Source organism: Amblyomma maculatum, chromosome 11 (genome assembly GCF_055883805.1).
Source record: "Amblyomma maculatum isolate TAMU_Amacu chromosome 11, ASM5588380v1, whole genome shotgun sequence".
NCBI classification, from domain to species: Eukaryota; Metazoa; Arthropoda; class Arachnida; order Ixodida; family Ixodidae; genus Amblyomma; species Amblyomma maculatum.
In genome coordinates, this window is record NC_139354.1 from 32106990 (window position 1) to 32128914 (window position 21925).

General features: G+C 45.9%; 1 protein-coding gene across 3 annotated transcripts in view; it reads left to right on the plus strand.

Annotated features, from left to right (window-relative positions):
• Positions 1-2132: 2132 nt before the first annotated feature.
• The window catches only part of LOC146173416 (uncharacterized), a 40097-nt gene continuing 20304 nt past the window's right edge, over positions 2133-21925 (plus strand). Inside the window, exons 1-6 of one of the 3 annotated variants that reach the window (XM_084584252.1) lie at positions 2133-2616; positions 9805-9912; positions 10886-11235; positions 12154-12318; positions 15007-15244; positions 20531-20708. In XM_084584252.1, coding sequence (XP_084440378.1) covers positions 2604-2616; positions 9805-9912; positions 10886-11235; positions 12154-12318; positions 15007-15244; positions 20531-20708 — 1052 coding nt within the window. In that variant the 5' untranslated portion in view covers positions 2133-2603. The remainder of the gene's footprint in view (positions 2617-9804; positions 9913-10885; positions 11236-12153; positions 12319-15006; positions 15245-20530; positions 20709-21925) is intronic. The other 2 variants (XM_084584253.1, XM_084584251.1) reach the window with 2 other exon arrangements.

Genomic DNA, 21925 nt, shown 5'->3' on the forward strand with positions numbered 1-21925 from the left:
CACAGCACACGGACGTCTCTTCGTTTCGCCTCTCGGAGCACCGCTCCGCCACAGCGAGAGAGAGAGAGAGTAAACTTTAATTGTTTAACGGAATAGCGTGGGCCCTGGTGAGCAGGCTGCGCTGCTCAGAGACACCCGTGTGGGCCAGCTCTGCCTCCCACTCCGCTTGGCTGAGCGCTCGAGCTTTATATTTCTTTAATTGCTCTTTGCAGTTCCATATCATGTGAAGGATGTCCGAGACTTCACCACATGCAGTGCATGTGTTATTTTTGAATTTTTCGGGCCAGATTTTGTGGTACTTTGCTAGGTTTGGGAATGTCCTAGCCTGTATGTTCCTCCAGGTTACTGCCTCCTGTCTGCTGAGGTCCTTGTGCGGTCCTGCGTATCGTGTTCTTTCTAATTTGAAGTACTGTATTAGTTCCGCGTATGTGAGAGGGGTTGAAGGCTCTGGGGCAGCTGACGCAGGTGCCTGGAGAGTATGCCCTCGGGCTATCCTGTCGGCAGCCTCGTTGCGGTCGATTCCCTCGTGTGCCGGTATCCACGTGATTGTGTCCTTCATGTTGCCCGTATTTTTTTCCTGCTCCATTATTCGGTGTGCCTGTTTGCGTACGCGCCCCAGGAGGAAGGCACGACGGGCCTTTTGGGAATCGCTCAGTATTATGTGTTTTCTACCTTGGCTGCTGGCGTGTTTAACTGCAAGGGCGATTGCAACTTCCTCTGCATCTTCTATGTATTCTTGATCGATGAGCTGATCACCTCTCTTCCGGTGTGGTCAACTGTGGTGGCTACCGCCGCTTTTCTCCCCATATATGGACTGGCGTGTACATAGAGTATGTCGCTATTGTTTCTGACGACGTTGTTTTGTATGTGGCGACTTCTCACTTTTCGTCTTTCGCTGTTGTGTAGGGGGTCCATGTTTTTGGGAATTGGAAGGACCTGGTATTCAGCTCTGCTTTCGGGAGTGAGTGTTTCTCTTAGGGGGTTAGTTTTCTCGTCGATGGGTCGTCCCATACGTAATTCAGTAGGTGTCTACCAGTCCGACTTTGTTCTAGTCTGCGTTTTTGGCAGACCAGGAATGCTTTTTTTGTGTTCTTCGTAGGTGGCCGAGATGGGGGGGGGGGGGGGGGGGCATTGCCATAACAGCCTCATTGGATGTATGACTTGGTAATCCGAGTGCTAGTTTATAAGCTTTACGAAACTGCGCATCAATTTTCTGTGATTCCGTTCTGGTGACGTTGTGGTACGGGAGGCTATAGGTCCAGCGGGGGACTATCATCGCGGTTACTATTCTGATCGCGTTTCTGTTTGCTATTCTTCGAATCATGCCGCAGACCTGATTGGTGTCCCGAGTTAGTAGCTTGATTGTGTGCGTTCTTTCCCCGTGGCTCTGTAGCCACATACCTATCCTCAAGGTTTTTACTTCTTTGATTTCTTGGTTTTGAAGCCGAATTTTAATCGGCTCTGCCTTGAAGTTTTTCTTGTGGATTCTAATGAACTCGGTTTTTTCAGGGGCGCATTGCATGCCGTTTCTTCTTGCAATTTCTTCAATGCCATCCGCGGGGCTCTTTGCAATTTGTCTTCCTTTTCTCCCGCTGATCCTGTCGTCGTCCACACCGTAATGTCGTCGGCGTAGAGTGCGTGACGAATTCCAGGCATGCTTTCCAATTTCCTCGCTATTGGCACCATGGCCAGATTAAAGAGAAGGGGCGATGTAGCTTTCGCTACTTTGGCCATGGTGTGCGTTGGTCGTCGGTAAAAGGGACGGCACTGTGCGACAGTACAACCATGCAGGACTCTGGTACAACTGTACAAATTGTGCCAGATTAGTCGACTGAATAGTGACCAGCTAGATTTCTGTTATTTTCACGTACGCACTGATTGCGACATACACAGCTAGGAAAGGCAGTAATTTCGTTCGTTTCGTTTTGTATTGCTGTTCCGGAAACATGACGACGCGTGTAATGCTTAAAAACGGGCGCGCTTTCTAGTGCGCGTTTATGTGGCGTCACCTAACGCACCGGCTATGTACTACTGTGCAATAGGGCTGGCCGATCGTATCTGATGCTGGACACTTAGCAGAAAAACAGTGTGCGTTGATCGTCGGTAAAAGTGATGGCAGTGTGCGACAGTACAGTTCTACGACTTGTGCTAGATTAGTCGGCTGAATAGCGATCATTTACATTTCTTTTACCTTTCTTTTATTCTCACGTACGCACTGATTGCGATGTCGGTTAGGGCAAGTACACAAGGGAGAATCATGAAGCGAAGTATTATTTATTAGTATTCTTTTCACTTTTAGCAAAAATTTAGATGCGCATAGTTGCAATGCGTTTATCGTTTTCGTTACTTTTGGTTGATGGTTCATCTGTCTTCACTCACCCATGTCAATTCAGACGTGTCGCTACGGTGGCGACGATCAACGTCTATCGCTAGAAGTTGGCTTCAGCCTCACCCGTTCGGCGTTTCCGTGCTTGTGTGGGATTCCGAAGTTTATTTTGGACAGTTCGTAAACATTCGAAGGACTCGTGCAGTTTTCCTGTTGCGTGTGCTAACATGAAACATGCACAGAGCCGGACAGCTTCAAGTTTAGTCATCGTGCATTAATGGATGTATCAGGTGAGCAATCTCAATAGTGATCCGCTGTCGGTCTCATCGACGGGAGGGGGGGGGGGGGGGGGGGGGAACCACTCGCCCGAACGATGATGGTTGGGCTTAACGCAATTAGTGCGGCTGTTAATTAACGCGCGATCTGTGGACAGTGCACGTCTCAGGCGCACCGTGCATGCTCGAGCCCGCTCGATCGGACCTCGAGGGTGCGGCTGGTGCCCGATACGCGACCGCAAATTTTGCCAGGCCAACAGCGAAGTGAACGGCAGTCTGTCCTTCCTGCTTTTAATTTGCTTTTTTTTTTTTTTTTTCTTCGGCTTTTTCCCTCTGCTCGCCCTGTTCCGTCGTCGTCGCTGCGGGCCGTGCGAGAACACGGATTTCGTCGACACCGATTCTCGACAGGGGCAGCGCGCGCGACGACGGTTGCAGAAGGTGGCCTCGTAAAGTGAGGGGGAAGCGAAAAAAAAAGAAAGAAGCTTCGTGTTTTTTTGACGGAAAAAACGCCTCCAGTGCCGTGGCCGTTTTCGGCGTGCGCCTCGCACGTATGGCCTGTTCCGGTGCTCTGACCGGACGAGACTCTTGCGGTCGTGTGTGGCAGATTCGACGGCAGCTGTGATCGCACGCCGCTCCGCACAGCGGATCCAGCGGGGGGGCTCGTTTTGCCGGACACGGCTGGCATCCACACGCGCACCTACGTGCTCACGGCACACTGCATCGAACGTGCGACTCTTCCATGTAGAGTACAGTGTCCCAGAAGGTGGAGTTACGGACTCGTTTCGGATGTCCCTCAAGCGCACTAAGATTCCACGATGCCATGCATGATTGCGTGCAAACGTTGTTGCTGAAGGCATTGATGAGTGGTAGTGACTTATTCATAGGCTTTGCACTTCCGGCGTACTGCGACTAAATTGTTGTGCTTTGCTCTGCTGCTTCGAGCATAGTCGAGTGCTTCAACCAAACTCGCTTTTCTTTTGCATAATTCTGTGCAACAACTACATGCATTGAAACCACATGATTTATTTAAATCTGGTCCCTATGGGTGCCTCAGTGCTCAGCACACAGGAAGTGGTGTCACACCTTCCTCAATGCAGAAACTTCACTTTTTACAAGATTGCAAGTTTGGTGCGTTTGCCTAGGCATCGTTATCACGTTTATCCATGCTAGCTGGTGCTGCTCTTGTGTGGTTCATTGCAATATTGGCTGTTCTGGCAGAATTGGCATGTTCAAGCAGTCTTATAAAAACCTCATTATAGGGTTCACCTCAAGCTTCTTCATGCTACAGAAGTCGATCTGATAACGTTCTGAGTACCAGTGTAGATTGCAATCCTAAAAGACGAGTGCCATATCACCATACCAAACTTGTATTGAGTGATGATGTGGCGGCATGAATACATACCAGGGTTGCCGATATATAACTGTATAACCAGTGTGAAAAAAAAAATGGTTGCATTTGGACTCATTCATATGTAAGGTCACTTTATAGGAACATGAAAGAGACTGGATGGTGTATATGTTGCAGGGTACGTTGTGCGATATGATTTTTAACCCTTCAGCTTTGATTTGTAGCTTTCATGCACTGATATAAAATAATATAAAAGCTACTTTATAGACATCTGTGTGGACTATTGTGATGTGAAATGTCATGTTGGGCATGCTGTTTTAGCAAGCAGGTCATGCCATTGGCTAGCTAACAGTGATAAACTAAACTAAGTGGAAATTTTTATCACACAAAAACAATTTTAAACTCCACGTTAGTGTTTCTGTAGTGCTGCTTAAAATTTCTTCTTGGAGTGTGTTCGAGAACAGAGGGAATATGAACGGCCCCATTAAAGACCCTTTTGTCATGAAAACAGCTGTGTTTCCATACATACTAAAACGCGGCGAGCCTAGTCTGGAGACTCAGACTTAGTGTCTGAAAAGATCCTGACCACATATCAAGTCATCTTAGCTCTGTTAAGCTTCTATTCCCCCAATCTGCATCGGCTGCATCCCTGAGAATTTTGTAAATGACGAGCTGCGTCTCCAGCTGTGTGCCATTGTGTGGATCGGACATAAATCAGGCTGTCAAAAGGTGAGCTGGGAGATGTATGCCTACATGCTTCACAGGTCTGTCTTTTTGTTTCATCCATACGAATGAAGGTAGAATCGCACAGGCATGAGATTTCTGCATGCTACAGAAAACTGTGTTTTTCGTGGACTGTGGCGGCATCATGTGGTCAAGAAGTTCCTAAAGCAGCGCAACTTGTCGTAGGGTTACGGATGAACAGTTTTGGTAAATAAAAATGTGCATTATAAAGCCAAATATTTTTACTTTTTCACGAGGTGCGAGTCAGTGGAGATCCAGGGGAGCAAACCATTGTTCTTGCTCCACTGGTGGGGGTTCTTTGTCATTATTTTGCTGCTGGGGATTTGATCACTTTGCTGAGACCAATTCCTTGCGACTGCATGTGAAGAGAAGCGTAGTATACTGCTCGCTTCAGTGTTTGAAAATAAGCTGGTGTAGAAGGTGTGGTTAAATTCAGCATTAATAATTTTCCTCTGCTGGACGTCCTTTGAGAAGGCAGATTCATTTTAAGTTCACTTGTAGCATATTAAAATTCAAGTCTTATGGGAATGGAGTACGGCTGTGTGATTGCATCATTGCTACAGCAGTGGTGGCAAATTTCTGAGTCAGGTGTTTTATACATTGCGCGGAACGTGCACAATGCTAGAACTGTTTCTGGATAGTGGGCTTTGGATTCTCCAGTCATGGATCGTTTCAATCTCTCATCTACTGCTTATTGAAAGCTGGTTCTGTCTCTAGTTTCTTCTTCCCTATTTATGTAAACCGTTCTGTGGCCCGCACATTGTCTCTAATGTGTGGCCACAAGCCGTGTACGGTGCAGCGTGCATGACGATCAGGTGCGCTAGGAATTCAAAGCCACATGAACTTATAAAAAGAAAGAAAAAAAACTAATCAAACACTTTTTTCACATGATTGCTTTAGTATGCTGCATTTGCTAGGCATGACATATGAACACTTCTGTCCCTCTTTTTTTTTTTCAGTTATCTTGCCTTCCCTCTCTGCATAGACATCTGTGCCATAAGCCTGGCAGATGTCTAGTTTTACTCATGCTATAGCTACGCAACTCGGTGCTCAGTGCAATGTTCAACACTTATTTTGAGCTTTGCAGGTTTTTGCAGTTGTTGATTTATTCGTGTAGTCTAACCTCTGATTCTTATTAGAAAGAAGCTACAACTGTGCTAGGCCTGTTTACACCCAAAGGAAACACTGAAACATGTTTTGATTTGCTGTATTCCCGTTCTGCCATCCACCTGGAGTGGTTTTAAGGAGTGACCATATATTTCTCACTCATTGTAAGGGGGAGGGAGTTGCCTACCTCTGCTTTGCCTTCTGTAGCCCGTTTGTTAACCTTGCGGCACAAAAGGCTGCACCTTATTATGGAATTTAATATAAGCTATCGTCACATGATGTTTGTCTCCAAACTGCAGACCTGAAAAATGAATGCTTTGTTGGCTCTCCATGCAACACTTTCTCCTGGCAGATGTCTAGTAACTTTTGCTAGAATTGTGCAAGTTGTCTTGCTGAAACCATTTTTCCAACGACTAACGCCAGTGTGGCTTGTTGAAGATGTAGACACTGAATATGCATTTTGTGACATCGCTCGATGTCCTCTTGAGAGCAGGACTGTAAATTTTATTTGTATTGCTTTGTAAAAGGACTAATTGTGCTCCCACTTAATGTTGCTGATCAATTCAGCCTCACCCTCCATTCCTGGTTAGTGTAGATAGCAGAACGACTGCTCCGGCATAGTGGTGGTTACATGTTTGGACCCGAGACCAGCACAAAATTTCGTCAGCTTCAAAGCTCCTGTGAAAGCTGTACAGCTTTATTCTGTTTACTCTGTACCCATATGCCTGCACTTGGTTAGATGCTAATGTGTAATTGTTTCCTTATTGAAAATTTAGTTCACCTTTGGTACTCCCCAGAGGGCATTAATTAGACCGATGTGAAATGATTTTCAAAAATTTTTTTTGAAAAAACTTAAGGATATGATAATTCGGTTCCCAAGGTACAATTTGAATAGTTTCTGTTATGCTGTGAAGATCTGGCTGCGTGTAGGGCAGTGTCTAAAATACAGAAAGTTGTGATAGTTTCGAGTCTTAAAGGAAAATTCGAGCCTTCGTAGCTAACCTATGTGCCTATGTGTTTCGGGAGTGCTAATTAACGCTTAACACTAGTGTCATAGTGTAGGACATTGGTTTCTGAAAAATAACTTCTATCCCTCTTTTTTTTTTTTCTTCTTTTTTTTATTGGGCAAAGGCAATATGCCCCCTAACTTAGGTTCAAGAGGCCCTCAACTTTTCCTGCCTGAGTGCTGTGTTCTGTGCATTTTAGAAAAAACTGCCAGTCCCCTTTAGAAGCAGTGAGCATATTCAGCCACCCAATGCTTTGACTGCATTGTAATTCCACAGAAATGCGCTCAGAACTTGCGCATTGTCGTGATGAAACCATTACACGTGGTCTGCAGTGAGACGTGACATTTCAGTCAACATCAAATAACGGGTGCTTCATCGCACATAATAGGTGCTGTTTCATCTTACGCTGTGTTCTCCAACGCTAGGCATGACATGAGCATACGGCAGAGTAATTTGTCTTACAATGCGAGTCCAGTTCCGTGTCACTCAAGAAACGGCAAAAAGCCTGCATTGCCTGTAGAGCTTTCCGCCTGTCTGCACAAGCGGCCAGTAAGTAGTAAATATTCCAAGAGAGGCCTGCTGTCGAAACGATTCAGGGAAGTAGTTGGCATTATCCTCTCGCACACATACACTGGGCACACCACTAATACATTTTCCACAGTATCCATAATCCTGCGCATACCTATTAAGCTTTTCATCTGCTCGAAAGTGACGCAAATTGTGCCGAAAAGCGTGGCGTCATAACTCGCTTATTAGTTTATTTATTTATTTGCAATACTGCCAGCCCCAAGGTAGGAGTCGTGGCAGGCTGGGAATGACAACAGTGAACATCAAAATAGCAAAAACAATAATGAAATTATGTCAAAAAGAATAAAATACATCAAACCGTAGACACATGAGTGGAATTACAAAACAAGAAAGTGACTGTAAATGACAATGACTAAATTTCACACACTACGTTCAATGAACGCCTGAAATTGCTGGATGTCTTCCACCTCAAATGACGCACCATCGAGGTCGTTCCACTCCACAACTGTACTAGGGAAGAATGAATACTGAAAGGAATTATTTTTCGTTTGAAAAGGAAGCAAAGTAAATGTTTTCTGTGTCTCGTAGCGTAACTAGAAGAAAGTGTGACAAATGCATGAGTGTTGCTACTTACAACTTTAAACAGGAAACGCAAGTGTGCTATCTTATTTCTGTTTGATAATGCAATCAAACCTGCTCTATCCCTGAGTTCCTTAACCAACGTTTCGCCATATTGATTGAAGGTAAACCTGACTGCTTTCTTTTGTACTCTTTCCACTTTATTAATATTAACTAAACGGATCCCAAATTATATTGTCGCATTAGTGCCTTGGTATACGGCTAATCGAAATAGTAGACGGCAATGGAAAGTTGGGGATAATTGGAGTGCACATTGAGAAGTAGCGCTAATGTTTCTTTCTTGTTCTTGTCTTTAGCTCTACCCATATTTCAATCTGCATTGCCTGAGTAATGGAAGATGTGGGTGTAACTGGCAAAGCAGTGATGAATGTTTGCAAGCTCATCAAGGTAGTTAATAATGTATGCACTGCAGTGTCCATTACTGAGGGCTGCGTAATTGGAATCGCTTTGAACGTGGTGCTGAAAATTTTTAAAATTGTGGATGTGCTGTTGCTTTCATGCTCGAGAGTCATAATTTAAAATGTTGCATTACGGTGCAGTGCTCACAACTCTCTTGGTGGAGTCTTTATGCAGCTCACTAGGTATGCTTAAATTTTATGAGGCAGCAGTGTAGTGCTTTCAAAAATGGAGTAGTTGAGGAGAACTAGGATTTGATGGAGTGCAGTTAGCTTGTACTGCAACCTCATGAAGAGCAGCCTAACTGTGTCCTTCAAGGGGAAAGCACGAAGCAGTTCTATCTTGTCAGTACAGAAACTTGGAGGTGGTGAAAAGCTTTGAAAATGCATACAAACAATCCAGCTAGTTAGTAGACAGAAATGTTAAGCGTAACATCAAGAGACAAGTAAAGAGCAGAGTGCATCATGGAACAAGTACGAGTAATGCCCCAGCTGATGTCAAGAGGAAATGAAAATTGTTAGGACTTGTAATTTGGAGAGCAGAGGATTGATGGTCCCTTCTGATAACATAGTGCATTCCAGGAAAAGGGGAACGTGACAAGTGATGGCAAAGAGTCTGGTGGTCAGATAAGATTAATAAGTGTACTAACATAAGTTGGCTGCAGCTGGCATAGGGCAGGGTTAATTGGAAAGATATGGGAGTGGCCTCCTTTCTGTGGTTGACATAGTTACACTGATGTTTAGTCTATGCTTTCCTATGCAGCATTGTGTTACAAACCTGTTTGCCTAAGACCTCAGCTCAGATGGGATTTAGACGACGTGTTTTCTCACTGTTTATCATTATCTTGACTACTGATTAAATGCTGCACTTGCCACCCATTTGCTTGTGGCTCTGAATGAAAACATAAAAGCAAGAGAAGGGCTTATCCACTTTGTGAAGACGCATCTGTGCGGCTTAATGTTGGAGCAAAGCTTTCGCGTGCACCATTGTGTGGCTTTGTCCATGTTGTTGAGCTAGTCATCTAGGCACACCTTATTCGTCGCGCCCTAACAAAACACTGTGTTTCAGTGTCACCTTCCTTTGTGTGACCCTGCCTGGTACTGGAATCTATTCAGATTCGATTACCTTACAGCAAAACAGCTGCATCTGCTTTAAGTCACTTACTGACAGGTGACATTAGTCAAGCAGCATGTACCACATTTGTAGCTATGATGCATTTATGGTCACTTTTTCCACCTATGATCTCCTTGGTTTCATAAGGGATGCATGTATTGGATAGGCTGGGATGCTGGAAACGGTTGTCGGGTCATTTGTATGCTAGTTGTACGTGTGGTAAGACAGTGAGAGCCAGGCATGATGGTGAGCATGCTTGCCTTGTGGAAGTGGTACGTATCGCAAGTGCTGACCAGTGTGGGGTCTATTTATTTCATGCAGATGCGGACTTTGACTCTTATTGGGAGAATGAGTCTCGCAACAACAACCGCAACCGCATCCGAGTAGGCCGACAGTACCAGGCCACAGTGCCTCCACTGCTGAGGCCAGGTGAGCAGTGCACTGTATTCTGTCGCATTGCAACAGGACAACCTAAAGGGCAGGCAAGGGGAGGAGGGAGTACGTTTTCCAAGGCCAACATTTTGTGTAGTTTGTTTCCTTTGGTGCTCCTTGTGTATTATGCCATTGTCGCTATGCTTCTTGCTTGGAGGTGAGCTCAACCTTCAAATTGATGTTTGCTGCGTTCAGTTTTGCTGCTTGTGCACTGTTCATTTGTGCTTACTGGTGACTGGTTCTTTGCAGTCTGCTAGTGTAATGGCTAGTGTGTGCTTCATTTTGCCTCGCTACAAAGGATCCATCCGTAAGGAATTGTTACAGGAGCTCTGCAAAGGTGATGTTACATAATCTGGCAAGAAAAATGACTAAGAGTTAGTGGCCTGCAGAAATTAAGCGGGTGCGCAGGATCTTGGCAGGAATTGTCTAACATCTAGCCAGGAGGACCATTCTTCTTACAGGAGGGCGAACCTTACTTCTTTTCTTTCTTCTTTCTCCCTTAAACAAAGTCCTGCCTAATTTTCTGGTTGCTAGGTGGTAAAAGGTGCTGGTGTGATGCAAACAGGGGGCAAATGCTAGCTTTTGATTTCCAATAAGTCATGGTTTTAGGAAAGTAGTACCAACTAGCTTAGCTGAATTCTTACATGTAGATAAGTCCTCTCATTGGAAACTGACTGGTGGAGTAAGGCTGTCCCCCCTGCGCAGTTTCATCTATTGTGAATTGCTCCTTTGTAGGCTTGACCTTTTGTCCTTGGGGTGTTTTGAAGTGAAAAACACCCAATTCCTGTGCTGCTGCCTTTATCCTCCGGATAAAAATTTTTTGTTTAACTGCTTGGTTTGTTGTGCTTTTGAAAACAGCACAGTAAACAGCGCCTCTTTTGTCAGTTCCATCTGCTTGTTCTTGCCTGATGTTTTTTTTTTCTCTGTGCTGGTTGTTCAATGTACGTCTCTCCCACGGTGTCCTTGTCAGGGGAGAGTGATGGACGACGCCTGGAAGACCTGGAGACGCTCCGGTGGCGGCCCGAGAGCCTGTCGGAGCAGAGCATTGACGAGTACCTGTCGATGGCCAAGGCGGTGAGCCTGTTTGCGCGCGCCATGGGCAAGTGGGGTCCCGAGGGCCGGGGCGGGGGCCCCGAGTGCCTGCAGACGGCCCTGCGGGGCCTGTCTGACTTTGTGGCCTCCCACCATGGTTGCCAGCAGGACGCTGGCTGCCGGGTGGGACAGCCGCTGCCGGCGATCATGACCTCCACTGAGGCCAGCCTGTTTGCGCGCGCCATCGACGAGTGCGGCAAGAACTTCGGTGCCATCAAGAAGGACTTTGTGAGTCTCTTCTTGCATAGAGAATTTCTTTCTTTTTGCAGACAGATTGTGTTTAGCAGTGACCAGTAATGAGTGGAACAGTGCAGGTATAGTTGCCCGCTTTAGAAGGAGTCATGCAAAAAGAAAATGCAAAAATGCAAGGACACATTGCATAGTACGCTTGTCAGTTCAACTGAATTTTATGTGCCATTGCTCTCCTAGTTTGGCAGAAGAGCAGTTGATCTTGGTTGTCACTCTGTGTAAAATATAATTGGGCTCATTGTTGATTTAAACCTCAGAACCACCTTTTCGGAAGGACGAGAATTGTGAAAGCAGTGTTGGTCCTATATCTTCGTGTGCCCCCCAAAATAAAGGCAGCTGCCAAAGAAAGGATTCAGGCCCAGAGTCACCACCTCGGTGGTTGGTATAGCAGTTTCTTTGACAAATTGGAGAACATGATAGTTCTCTTCGAATTACGAATGCCAAACTGGAGAGCAGTGTAGTTTGCTACTGTGCGACATATCAAGTTGGGTGATTCTCGTGCAGGCAGCTCCACTGTAAAAAGGAATGCTATCTGCATTCAGCCGATTTTTTTCTCTATAGGTGCGAATGGAAAGCTCAGTTTCTTTTCTTTTTTAAATTATCAACTTTATTGCAGAAATATACCATATTTACTCTATTCTAAGCATCCCCTTTTTTTTCACGATCGCAATGCCCAAAGTAGGGGGGTGGGTGCTTAGATTTAAAAAATCCAAGGGTGCTTGGTTATGTATCCTCAGGATTCCCAATCTTTTGAACACTATGTTCTATCCACTCTCAAAAGTGATGATTTGTCTTAATCTCACATGGCGTTTGTATGCGTTCGCCCCGCCACTGTTCAGCCCGTGTCTGAGAACACCAGGGCTGTGCTTACTGAATTGTGCTGTCTACACCGTGCAGCTGCCCTGGAAACCGGTGAAGAGCTTGATTGAGTTCTACTACCAGGGGCGCCATCCCAAGCAGGAGCCCCAAGAGGAGGATGGGGAGGGGGGAGGAGGAGGAACGGATGAGAACAGTGCTGCGGGTTGCAGCGGAAGTCACTGTCCTGCCGTGAACTGTGTCAAGGTGCGTTGCTGCACATTGTGTAGTTTTTTCATACACACGCGCTAATTTGCACTCGGGTAATTCGCACTTGCAGTTGATTCAAAGAAATTTTTAAAGTTTTGGGTAAAATGCTTTGCATCAGTGCAGTGCAGTCAGGTTTGTGTTACCACGTAAACTGAATATTCGGCTGTTCCAGCCATTTGAGGGGAGATGAGAGTTTTGAAAATTTTTTCATTATTTGTCAATTTGTCTTGTTGAAACTTTGCATGCCAGTGCAGAATGCTGATTTCAAATATGCATTAGTCTTATTGCTAATATATCGCAATTAAAGAATAAAACAGCTCTGGGATGTGCGGTGAGCCTTTTGAAATGTCTGCATGATCCTAAAGAAGGTATTTTTTAACTTGAAATTGCCATAATGGCCCGTAAGAAACAACCTAATTTGGATCGTTATTTTGCCATATGTTCTCCCGAGATGAGATATTTAAAATAGGCATTTTATACTGCGCTTACATGCAAATTTCCGCAAGATAGGTTGAAAAATAGTTTTCTAGACCCTCATTCCCCCTTAGACTCGCTCTGAAGGGCAGCAATGTTAACTGGAGTCACTCCATCGACGCATAGTAACATTTTGAGAGCTTCACTACCAGCCCTCGGCAATAGCAGCTATCAGACGTGCTGCTAATGACCCAATCAAGAGCCTTACATAGAAACAGAAAAGGCCTTTGCACTTCTGCTGTGTTGTCACTATAGCTTGCCCCCGCTTGGCCATGTATTGTGCTAAGAGTTTACGCCGCAGGGTTCAAGAATTGACAGCCACCAAGGTCTTGGTGGCTTATCTTCTTCTCGCTCTTACCTTCACTATTATCCTATCACTTCTTATCTCAGCGACTGTGATTTCTTGACCATGATGCTGACTGTGCTGACAGAGCCTAGCTGCATATTGATTCAGACGCTGATTGTTGTGTTGGCAGGCTCTCTCTCTTCTTTTAGAAGGTGTCTTGTCGTTTTGGTGCTAGTGGTGCTTTCCTCACATTCGTCCATACGGTCCTGTGTGCTGATAAGGCACGCTTGTCACGCCGTGATGGTATTGTAAAAATTATGGCCATGCTGTTTTGCATAGAAAGGGCACGAGCACAGCCCTGTTCTTTGTTAGTCAAATTTGCGGCGGTGCTGTTATTTTTTTTTTTACTTCCTTGTAATCGTCTCACTTTTGGATAATCCAGCACTTTTTTCCAGTCCCTTTAGGTCCCGTTACTGAGGTGTTACTTTATTGGGCAAACCAGTGCAGTATTGGTAACTTTTTCTGCAACTGCACAACCTGTTGGAAAGTACGGGTTGGGTAAGGATATCACTTCCTTTCACCCATATTTTACAATCTTGCATGGAGAGATAATAGATTTAGAATACTATTTGTGTGTCCAGGTATCCATAAAATAAAGCGTGTATAGTTGTGGATCGTATATTGAGGTGCACTTCTGATGATTCAAACAGAAATCTCTAGTCCCTTTTATCTCTAAATTAATGAGACTGTACCATACGTAGTCCTCATTCGGGGAAATGGCTGTGGTTTGTGGGTTGAAAGCCTCCAACGAATTTTACCCTCTGCCCTCCTGAGAGGACCGCATAGCAGCAGAAGGAAAGAATAACAGCAAAACCAAATTTAGAGACTCAATGGAAAAGCAGTTGTGGTAAAAGTGAAATGTAATTGCTCATTGACATCTGCCCACGTGCAGCCGTACGTTTACAATGAAAATCTAGACCACTCCCACAATTCTGTTTCATATTTCCCTAAAGTTCGAATATAAATGTTCCATGTAAAGTTGTATAGCAATAAAGAACAATAAAAAGAATCAATAAATCAATCAATCAATTCATTTACCTGTTCCAAATGTGAAAGTGCCGATGGTGCTGTGAAAAATGCTACGTGCACAACCAGGTATGACCACTGGGAGAGCTGACATTGTCCCCAGGAAAGCTGCGCCGCGAAAACCGGGGGTTCGCCAATGAATCATGTTTTTGAATTGGAAGAAATCATTTCACCATTGGCGGTGCGAGAGCAGGGAAAGTAGCAGGTTAAACTTTTGTGGATGGTTTTTCAGACATTCAGTCTATTTTGAGTACTGGAAGTATTCGAAATATTTTGTTCAAAATTTTAAGAAATTTACTGCTCGCTTGGAATTTACTTCAAACCAGGAGTCATTCACTTCTCATTTTGGCAAAGCCTGAAACGCAGAAGAGACACAGGAGAAAGTGCTAACAATTTATTTGGAGCACTTCAAAAAAAGAAAACAAGATGAGGCTCATTGCATGCTTACGCCATGACCATCGAGGCACGCAATTTCTTTTTCTTACAAATTCACTGATGAAGTCCTGTCGCGGCACGAGAATGCAATGAGTCTCATCTTATTTCTCTTTTTTGGAGTGCTTTCTTCTGTATATATACTTCCGTGCTTCAAATAAAATTTAGTTGCAAATTAGCACTTCATTCCATGTCTCTCTATGTCCTATTCTTTTTTGCGCTTCGGGCTTCGCCAAGGTGCCAAACTCCACTAACTAGCCCAAGAAACAGCCATACAGGAATCATTATTTGCACCAGCTCGGTCGGTCAGTAAGCCCCCCTTCTGTAGAGGCCAAACACTTTTACCCATGGCCAAGTTGCCCTTGCTTCATCAGACTTCGTCATGCTGGGCTGCCTGTCATGTGCAGAAGGAGCCTGAGGTGAAACCCGAGCCCCCGGACGAGCCAGAGGATGAGGAGGAGCTTCCAGCAGCTGAGGAGCTTCCCCCCCCTTCTGCGATGGATGATGACGGCGGGGGTGGCTCGAGTGAAGAGAGCCGGGTGCCCCCATCGGGGCCGGAGGTGAAGCCCATGCGTGCCAAGCCCCTGAAGGCGCCCGAAGATGCGGCTGCCTCAACACCTGTGGGGTCACTAAAGTTCTTCCTAGGTAAGGGAGCCCTCCCACTCTATTTGTAGTGGTTCCTAAATAGAAGGTCGGGGGAGATTTGGCATATTACTCATAGAAATGGTGATAAAGGCCACAGCTGTTTTGTTATTTCTTGGTATGTGTGTGATAAGCACCCGTTTAGATGTGAGCTGCATAGATCGAGACAGTGGAAGTGTGTTTTCATTAGTCTTGACGGAGCACAATATACTGTATTCGCACAATTGTAACGCGCACCTTTTTTTCCGAAATTAAGTGCTTAAAAATACATGCGCATTACACTCGGACTCAAAACTGAAAACCTTGAAACCGAAACTGATATCTCAAAACCCAAAACGAAGCAGCTCAATAAACCATGGTCAGCCACATTGCCATCGGTATCAGCAAGCCTGTGGGCTTTGGTGAGCCGCCTCGGCTCTTTGGTTGGGCATTTGTCCATCCGCTCAATGTGTGCTTAAATCATGGTATCATTACTTGAATAAGCCCGTAAAGAATCGCTTGCGCGCCGTGCTCACAGCGTACAGCAACTGGCTCTGTGAGCAGGCTTGGGGACATTGCAAGATGGATTCACGGCGTGTGGAAGGCCCTCCCGCTAGCAATTGTTATGTGTGCATTCAAGAAATGTGCAATTTCCAACCCCTTAAGTGGTACTGAAGATGACCTGTTGTGGTTGGTGGAAAGCTAGAAAGAGCTTCTGCCTACTCTGACGGCGAGTAGCCTAAGACGTCCATGTTTTGTGGTTGTGCTTCTGTGTGCCAATTTTGTTCCATTAAGGGGGGACACGGCTCTTTGGCACCGAAAATCGGCCTGAAAATCGGATTTTCAATTTTTTCATTTTCGTATTCCTCGCACCATTCCGCATCTGCATGCAAATTTTCATCCTTATACCCCGCGTATTTATGAAGTTATAGCGATTAAAAAATGCAGTACCACACCCACTGCCCTTTAAATTGTGGACAAACGACACCCAATTTCGATCGCCCGGCGCATGAGAACTACGCGCTCCACCGCGGCGATTTTGGTCTCGTTCGAAAGCGCGCGCTTTCGGCTTATTTTTTCTTTCGGAAAGCAACCCTGTGCGCTCCGCCTTCCCCATAAAAAACAAACAAAAAGATAGCATGCAGCGCGCGCTACTATTGGCCGGTTAAGGCACGTGATCAAAATGGCGTCGTTTGGTTGGTTCCGGCAAGCTAGCCCTGAAATGCGGACTCCCAGTGACGCCATTTTGTCTTTCTGCCGACCACGCTAGTGCAACGCGAGAGTCATGCCAGGCGCGAAGAAGTACCGCTCTTTGCACAAGTTCGGGCGAAAGCAACCAAAGAAACGCGTTAAGAATGCGACTTCGTTGCATACTGTGCAAGAAGCAAGTGCCAGTGCTGCGGGATTGTGTGACGATCACGTTGCGGGCGGCGACGCTTCTCCGATTCCGCTGGACAACGGCGCCGTTCTTCGTGCCGACTGCAGTCGTGTACGTATTGATACCGCGCCTGTCACTAACAGTGACATAACTCAAGTGAGTGCCCGTGAGCAGGCTACGCTTGATAGACTGGTATCGACGCCGGCGACGGCACGAAAGACCGCGCTGTTCGCCGATGCAAGTGGTGCGTCCGCAGAGTCAGATGCGGACGGAACAGCCTCCTATGCGGTAATTGACCTCAGCATTGTGAATATCCTTCTGGATGCCGTGCGGTGCAAAACGTGTCGTGGATGCGTGCGTTTAATTACCAGCGACCGGAGCTATGGCCTCGCCGTAAAACTGATCGTGCTGTGCGACAACTGCGGTGAGATTGCGGCCGAGTGGAACTCGCGGAGGGTTGACGGCGAGAAAAGGTGCAATCCTTTTGAGCTGAATATTCTGGCTAGTCGAGCAATGCTGTCGACCGGTAACGGCCAGACAGCAATGAACGATATCTTTTCGGCGATGGGGTTGTCGCGGCGCGGGATGCACAACAAGACGTTTCAACGGCATCTGAAGAACACACTGCAACCCGCTGCTACCCGAGCCGCCACGACCGCTATGGCACAAGCCGCGCAGGCAGTGGCGAAGGTCTACGATGACTTGTGTTTTGGGCATAGGGGGAACATTGCCGTGTGCTACGACGGCACATGGATGACGCGCGGACACTCATCACATATAGGCGTCGGTGCCGTGGTGGAACTCTTCACTGGTTACGTGCTTGATTATGTGGTGTTGTCAAACTTTTGTCTGGGCTGCGAAATTGGTCCCAAGCCAAACACTGACGGCTACGAACTTTGGAAATCACGCCACCAGTGCCAAAAAAACACCAACTCCAAGGCTGGTCAAATGGAAGTAGAGGCTGGCAAAATTCTGTTTGAAAGATCTCTGCAGCGCCACAACATGCGCTACACAACCATGCTATGCGATGGGGACAGTCGCACGTTCAGTGCTCTTAAAGATGCTGCAATCTATGGCTACATTGAAATAGTCAAAGAGGACTGCATAAATCACGTGCACAAGCGTATGGGAGCAGCTTTGCGCAACCTCTTGCAGAGACACAAGGGTGCAGGGAAGCAAAGTCTTGGTGGCAGAGGAAGGCTGACAGCTGATCTAGTTGACAAGCTGGCAATATATTATGGCCGAGCGCTTCGATCAAATGTAGGTGATGTGGATGCCATGCAGCGAGCTGTGATGGCGACATATTACCACATCACATCTACTGATGACTGCCCCAAACACAGTTTGTGTCCTACCGGTGAGAAGTCATGGTGCCGCCACAACGCTGCAAAGGCAAAAGAGGAGCCTGCACCAAAGCACAATTACAGTCTGCCAAGAGATGTGGCTGATGCTCTTTTGCCTGTTTATAGTCGTTTATCAGAGAAGAGCCTGCTGCAGAGGTGCATTCGGGGGAAGATCCAGAACTCGAACGAAAGCTTCCACTCGGTCATCTGGACCTTGATCCACAAAGAGCGGCACTCATCACTGTTTGCTGTGGAAGCAGCCACAGCAGAAGCTGTGCTGCGCTTCAATGCCGGCTGCAAGCATACAGCAGCAGCAATTCTGCAAGAATGCAGTACAAATGTGACAGCAACTGGGTCCAGGAGAGCTGAAGAAAAGGACTTGCACCGTAGCGTACGTTCTGCAAAGAAGCGGGCGGCTTCGCTTGGCGTTGCTAAAACAGAAAAAAGAAAACACCGCGACAGCATGCACCCCGACTATGCTCCTGGTGCATTTTAATAGCATGAGGTCTTTGGGGTTGCCCTTCCTGATTAAATGCCGTGAGGCTTGAGTGCTTCCGACAATCCCCCAATTTTGGTAGTGTTGCATTTTTTAAAGATCAATATCTCTGGTCCTGTTCTTGCTATTGCTTTAAAAATTTTTTTTCTAGAAAGGGAATCCTGCGAGTCTCATGAAACCAAGGTAAATGCAGTGACGACAAAAGAAAATTTGCTGAGAAGGTTATGTTGTCTTCGGTACCCAAATGGAATTTTCCTTTCAAGCGTTTCCTATTGCGTAACTTTGGCTCAAATTGGCATAGGCCATTAATTTTCGCTTCAGATCACTTTCCACCTGTTTCTGATCTTGTTGACATATCAATCATTGACATAATTTACACCTACATGCTGTGAAGTGTTTTTCCTCGTTTTCTCAAAACTGCAATTTTGAGGGTGCTGCAATTTTGGAGGAGAGATATCTCTTAGTCTATTTGTGCTATAGCTCTCATTCTTGTCTTGTTAGAAAGAGAAAACCTTCGACAGTGCCGTAGGACAAAAATATGTACAGTTATTATGCGGCAACATTTACCGAATTAATTATCAATCTTAGGTGCCAACCTGGGCTTTTATTCATAAAAGTTTGACTTATTGTAACTTTGGTTCAAATTCTTCTACCACGTTAATTCATGACTAGCGGCACTCTATGATCCTTCTAGATCACTCTGGCAGGGCTATTCTCCTCATGCCATAAAGTGTTTAGTAATTAACTCACCTCCAAACGAAGAACATGAATTAGGGATTATTTTGAAAGCTATTTCATCTACAAGAAAACTAATCAGATATTTGAAATCAGCATGCAAAAGTACATTAATGGTGCAAGTTTCAGTCAGATCCACCCATAAATAAGGAAAAAAGTTTTAAGAGGGGTGTCCCCCCTTAAATGTTTCAAGTAATTCTGAAACACTTGTTCACTGCATTATTTTTTTTGTGTGGTAGAATTGGCAGCAAGTTATTTTCGTGGTTTCCAGGCGTTAAATATTGCCGCACGTATCAATCGAGGTGCGTTAAAATTGTGTAAATACGGTACATGTATGTATATTTTTTCTCTTCTTGGGAAACAGAGGTTTGCCTTATGTTGCTTTCAATTTTTAAATTGGGTGCTAATCTGTAGTATTTTCTGCGTATGGGACAGAGCAGTAGTAAATTAGAGTTGGATAGAAATGCTTAAAAATAAGGCTGAAAGAGGTACGGATAAAAATTTAAAAAAGAAAGTGTTCAGAACGACAATACCAGTGTCATGCGTACATTTTTAATTTCTTGTATTTGAGAGTGAAACACTTTCCTCAAATGCGTACTTCACTTGAAATAGGGCAAAAAACAGCAATGGCAAGAGTATAGTTACAGGCCAATGAGCATTGTATAAGTTTAGGTATCTACTTTTTCTTGCATTTAGTGTGTTACGAAATTACTTTGTAGTTGCAGGAGAATTTGTCATGGCCCGTTATTTCTCCTAAGGCTGTGACATCCTTGTGAAAGCTGTGCAGCTTTTCTGTGCAACTTTATGGCTGCTCTTAGGTGGATGCCAAGGAATAATTACTCGCTTGTTGCAGATTCCTTGATGTTCCTGCACTTTGAGCAATTTCTCAAAACAGCTTGAACTACAGTAGGGTCTCGTTATGCAAACCTCTGATTGTGCAAAGTATTCGTACCATGAAGAAAAAAATCAACACAGTCAGCTTGCCGAAATGGACATTTTGTGGGTCCTTGTACTTTCTGAGAACTTCAAATCTTCTAGTATACCAGACAGAGATCTGTATTTCGAATTAGTGTCGTTACTGAAAGTGTCGCCATCTCCCTGACCTCGAATCACCTGATTGGCAGAAACGCCGGAACCGGAATTGGTAGTGACATCCGGTTCCGATGTGTTCATCAATAGGATGGCTCGAGGCTGGGGAGTTTTACAGCGACACTTTTGATAACGACGCAAACTCTCAGTGAGGACTAAACATACGTGACCCTGCGCCTGGCTTATGAGAGCCTGAACCGCTTACGCATGCACCATAGAACTCGAACAGTCTCTTGTTCCAGGAGTCTGAATGGCATTCATTCACGCAGGGGGCCGGCTGGTATTGAAGCTGAGTGCCCAGGAAGGGGGCGCCTGGGTAGAGGCTCAGGACACGCCTCGACTGGGGCGCCCCCGCCGTCAGCCCCCCTCAGAGGATGCTAGTGACGACGACGATGGCGGACAGGGGTCCTCCTCTGCGGCTGGGGGTGGCGCCACGCCACCACTCAGGTCTGTTGTGTTGCGAGTGCTGCTTCCTCGCATTTCGGCGACTTTGTGTGCTGGTTAACATTAGTACAGTGAAGCCTCAGTAATTTGTACTTACTTCCCTCATGATTCGGAGAATTTCTGTGGTCTGTTATCTTCAGTGTAAGTTAGGCTGGGTGATTCGAAATGATCGCCTCTTGCGCTGGCCAGGATATTTGCAGTGCAGGAATGCTCGGTTCCAATTTGGCTCCAAGCCAGGGAACTGACGGTCCCGTTAAGGGGAGACGCGGGTCTTAGAACGGTCGAAAATGGTAAAAAAAAATCGGATTTTGAGAAAAGCCCATTTTTCAGAGGTTTAACCTTTTGAGCACCTGCGCTCAAATTACTAACGCTGAATTCGGTCAGGAAATGCAATAAAATTGGTTTTCAAAACATCACGGTAGCCACAAAATGCCCCCCGAAAAGAGGAAATTTGTTCGAAATTCCCGCGGGCGTTCCAGCCGGCTGATTGCCGCCACCGTGGGCTTGGTTTGAAGCTGTTTTCTTTGTGCACTACCGTATTTACTCGAATCTAGGCCGGTACTTTTTTTTTTTTAATTAGTTACGAAAGTCGGGGGTCGGCTTAGAGTCGAGGATGCGGTTTGCCCGCAACCGCTAGACATGTAGCGCCATCTCGCGGCTACTGCTTGAAGCTTGCAGGTTTGCAGGCTCCATTTTGCTTTTGTGAACGTTGCACCAAGGTCTCCTCGTTTCGCGTTTCCTTGTGTGCGTCTCTGCGTGCCCTCGAAAAAGCAGTCGTGTTCGCGGCGCGATGGCTCCAACCAAGCGATGCCATTACACTGCGGCTTTTAAGCGGAAAGTAGTTTTAGAGGCGGAGAAGACGTCAAACCTACAAGCTCAGCACGACTTCGGCGTGGATGAAAAAAATGAATGAGCTTTTCGACTGCGCTGCAAAGCGAATGGCCTTCACTGGACCCAAGAGCGGGCGACACCACGAGTTGGAGAAGGATGTCGCTGATTTTATTAGGAAGCAAAGGGAAAGTGCAATGCCCGTGACGACGGAGATTATACAGGCGAAGGCGAGGGAGATCGCAAACGTTAGAGGCGTTGGACGGACCCAATTTAAGGCCAGCAGGGGCTGGGTCACTCGCTTCATGAAGCATTTCGGGTTCAGCTTGTGACGGAGGACTTCTGTGTGCCAAAACCTACCCCCTGACTTTGAGGAGAAGCTGGTCGCATTC